We start from the raw sequence: 2,966 nt of genomic DNA, 5'->3' as shown, positions 1-2,966 counted from the left end.
GGACAAGTGTTGTGATCTCACATTGCTTAGAAAATGTGAAGTGTTATATATAGATTCAGTATCTTCTTATGACACAACAAATTTTAAAATTGTGATGTTATGAACCAATCAGAACTCCGCATTTAAGTGTACTTATGTAGGAGTAATATTAAGATGGGCAACCTTAGAGACGAAACCAGCTGAAAGTGTGGCCGACGAGGATGTTGGGCTCGATGGGAGAGATTGTGACGACCTTTATGGACGGATGTGAGACACTGAGCGAAGTATCATACTAACAGATTAGGCTCATCAGAACTTTAAGCGTGCTCATGCAGGAAGGCTGTTACACACCAAATAAGCAAGTTGAGCTTACTTGATATGGATCAAATTGGCTTGTGATTTTTCATTAGCTTTTAGTTTGTTTTTTTGTACACACTCACTCTGTTTCCAAAAAAAACAGAAAGATATTTATATTGACCCAAATCCGTCAAGTACTTATTTAGAGTAAAAGTACAAAAAAATAAAAATAAATAAATAAACGAACTTTTTTTTTGGAGCGCACACACTTGACATTCTCTCTGAGTGGCATGATGAAACATATGAATAAGAAAAGCTCCAAGTGCTTGGGAAAAAAAAAAAACTACAAAAATTAAACCATTAAATGAGTTTCGATCACTTGGTCATGACCTAAAAGATTCCAGAGGTCCTCATCAATAGAAAAGTCATTCCAAAAATTATTGCTTTCTTGAACAGAAGTAGTCATGTTGTCATCACCTGCTGCCATTGTTGCTGTTGCTAGTAGCTCTTCAGCAGTACCCCAGAGGCCTGTAATATTGGGCTCCTTATGATCCAATAATTCACCCATGGACATTGTGTTTTCATTATTATTATTATTGTCAATTTCAATGTTATCCCACCGTGACATTTCATGATGACCAAGCCCTAGACCAGGTGATGAAGTAGACGGAGATGGCTTGTTTAGAGTTTCTCCTGATTGAATTAAGGAGATGTTTCCCATCAACAGAGTTGGTTTTTTGGTGAATGTACGAGGTCGAGGCCGAAGTATGTTGACTTTTGTGATCATCTTATGGGGTTTGGACATAGCCTCTAATTTCTTACCTGCACCAACTAGCTTCTTCTGCAGGTGAGTGTTCCAATAGTTCTTCACATCGTTTGCAGTTCTATCCGGAAGTCTACCAGCAATTAGTGACCATCTGCGTAGAACAAGGTAAATATGAAATATAAAAAGTTACATACAATTGGAAAAACACTTGGGTTTTCTCCTCTTTTTTCTTTCCCCAAAATTCAAGCAAGCAAATATAAGCTTAGTGCATGATACTTTCGCGATTACAAAGAGAGTTAGGCTGTTTTACTCTTATATGCACATACGAAGAGTTAGGCTGTTTTACTTTAACATGCGCATACAAAGACTGTTTTCGATTTTGAACTCCCACCCTTCAAATCATAATGAAATATTTTAGCATTGCCCCAAATCTCAACCACTTAAGAAACGGTTAATAATTTTGGATAGGTTTTTAACGGTAAGTTTCTTTTAATTTTTTATTTTTGTTGAAAGTGCAAATTTTTCGTTTTGTTTAGTTGACTTGGTATATACTGTTATTAGCACAGAAGTTTCATTAATAACTTGCAATTAAGATTAATGATTTGCTTTTAATTTCTCAAGAAGAGAGTTACAACTGTGGAGGAGACAAAGAATAGAAAAGCTGCAGAATGAGAGGACAACAAATGATTTTTTTAATGTAGACATGATAGGCTCTGAGGTGACCCTGGTTTTCTCTTTATATATTGGGTTAATATTGGATTAAATCTAAGGGAGTTTGAGTGTAATTAATCTAAATAAATATTTTTTAATTTAATTTTTTAAAAATAGTTATTGCTTCCGTCCTAATAAAAGTGTTATTAATGGGAATCGTGTTAATTCAATTTGTGGGAGTTACGATTTTTTAAAAGTGACACTTTTTTATGGGAAGAATGGAGTATTTCAAACTAATTATTCATAAGTTATCTGAAAACAAAATACTGGTCATTTTTTCCAAAAAAAATTAATCATCATTAACGACATAGTTCAAAACAAACATGGACATTGTTTTCTAAATTTTATATTAACAGTGAAAAAAAAATTCATATCCTTGCAGGTAGCTTATAATTTAATTTAGTCATATATTACTTACACACACAAACATGCATAATAATTGCACTTAATTACCTATTCCCTAACAGCTTATGAAGCCTAACAATGAGATCAACTTCATCTGCTGTAAAGCCTCCTCTCTTTATGTTTGGCCTCAAATAGTTCAGCCATCTCAATCTACAGCTTTTCCTGCACCTATTCAAACCTGCAAATACAACACACACAAAGTATAAGTATATATAATGTGTTCAAAACGTGTCGGGATCTGCTGTAAAGCATCAGTCCACTCACAACACTAGCCATCTGATGTTATACAACACTCTCATACTATACCGCATAAAATTTACCTGCCATATGAGGAACTTGGTGCCATTTTCCTTCTCCATTCTTCTCTACGCACTTTCTTAGAAGATGATCTTCTTCTTCAGTCCAAGCACCTTTTCTCACTCCTAATGGAGTACTACTACCCTCCATATTATATGGTTCTGAGTTCCGACTTCATTGGCTGGCTGGCACTGCAAATAAAAGCACACATACATATATATTTATAAACGGACACTTGGCTGGCTTGTCGATCGGATCTATAGCTTGGAAGCAGAGACTAAGACGCAGCTTAATGGACGTGCTTATTTGCCAACCACAAAACCTACCTTTACGTGAACAGTAGAGACATTATAACAGTCCAAGCTCTCATTTCTCAATCAACTACCATTCCTACCCATTCAAAACCGTTAGGAGTCTCTGTATACTAAATGTGGACGATTTCGTTTTGAGTCATAACCATCATTATTTCAACGCGGACACTAGAAAAATGAGTGCTCAAACATATATACTG

General features: G+C 35.3%; 1 protein-coding gene across 1 annotated transcript; it reads right to left on the bottom strand.

Moving 5' to 3' along the window:
• Positions 1-490: 490 nt before the first annotated feature.
• LOC132286679 (transcription factor MYB1-like) lies at positions 491-2,692 on the bottom strand. The gene is made up of 3 exons (XM_059789041.1): positions 2,479-2,692; positions 2,207-2,336; positions 491-1,193 (listed from the first exon to the last, which is right to left on the bottom strand). Exons 1-3 carry the CDS (start codon positions 2,603-2,605, stop codon positions 629-631), a joined length of 822 nt encoding a protein of 273 aa, XP_059645024.1. The 5' UTR covers positions 2,606-2,692; the 3' UTR covers positions 491-628.
• Between the last annotated feature and the right edge of the window lie 274 nt (positions 2,693-2,966).

This window comes from Cornus florida, unplaced genomic scaffold (assembly GCF_030987335.1).
Source record: "Cornus florida cultivar Cherokee Brave unplaced genomic scaffold, ASM3098733v1 CherokeeBrave_3.0.0_Hap2_Chr11, whole genome shotgun sequence".
In the NCBI taxonomy this organism is placed as follows: domain Eukaryota; kingdom Viridiplantae; phylum Streptophyta; class Magnoliopsida; order Cornales; family Cornaceae; genus Cornus; species Cornus florida.
Note: the sequence above shows the minus strand (reverse complement) of the source record. Positions and strands in the feature narration are given on the sequence as shown.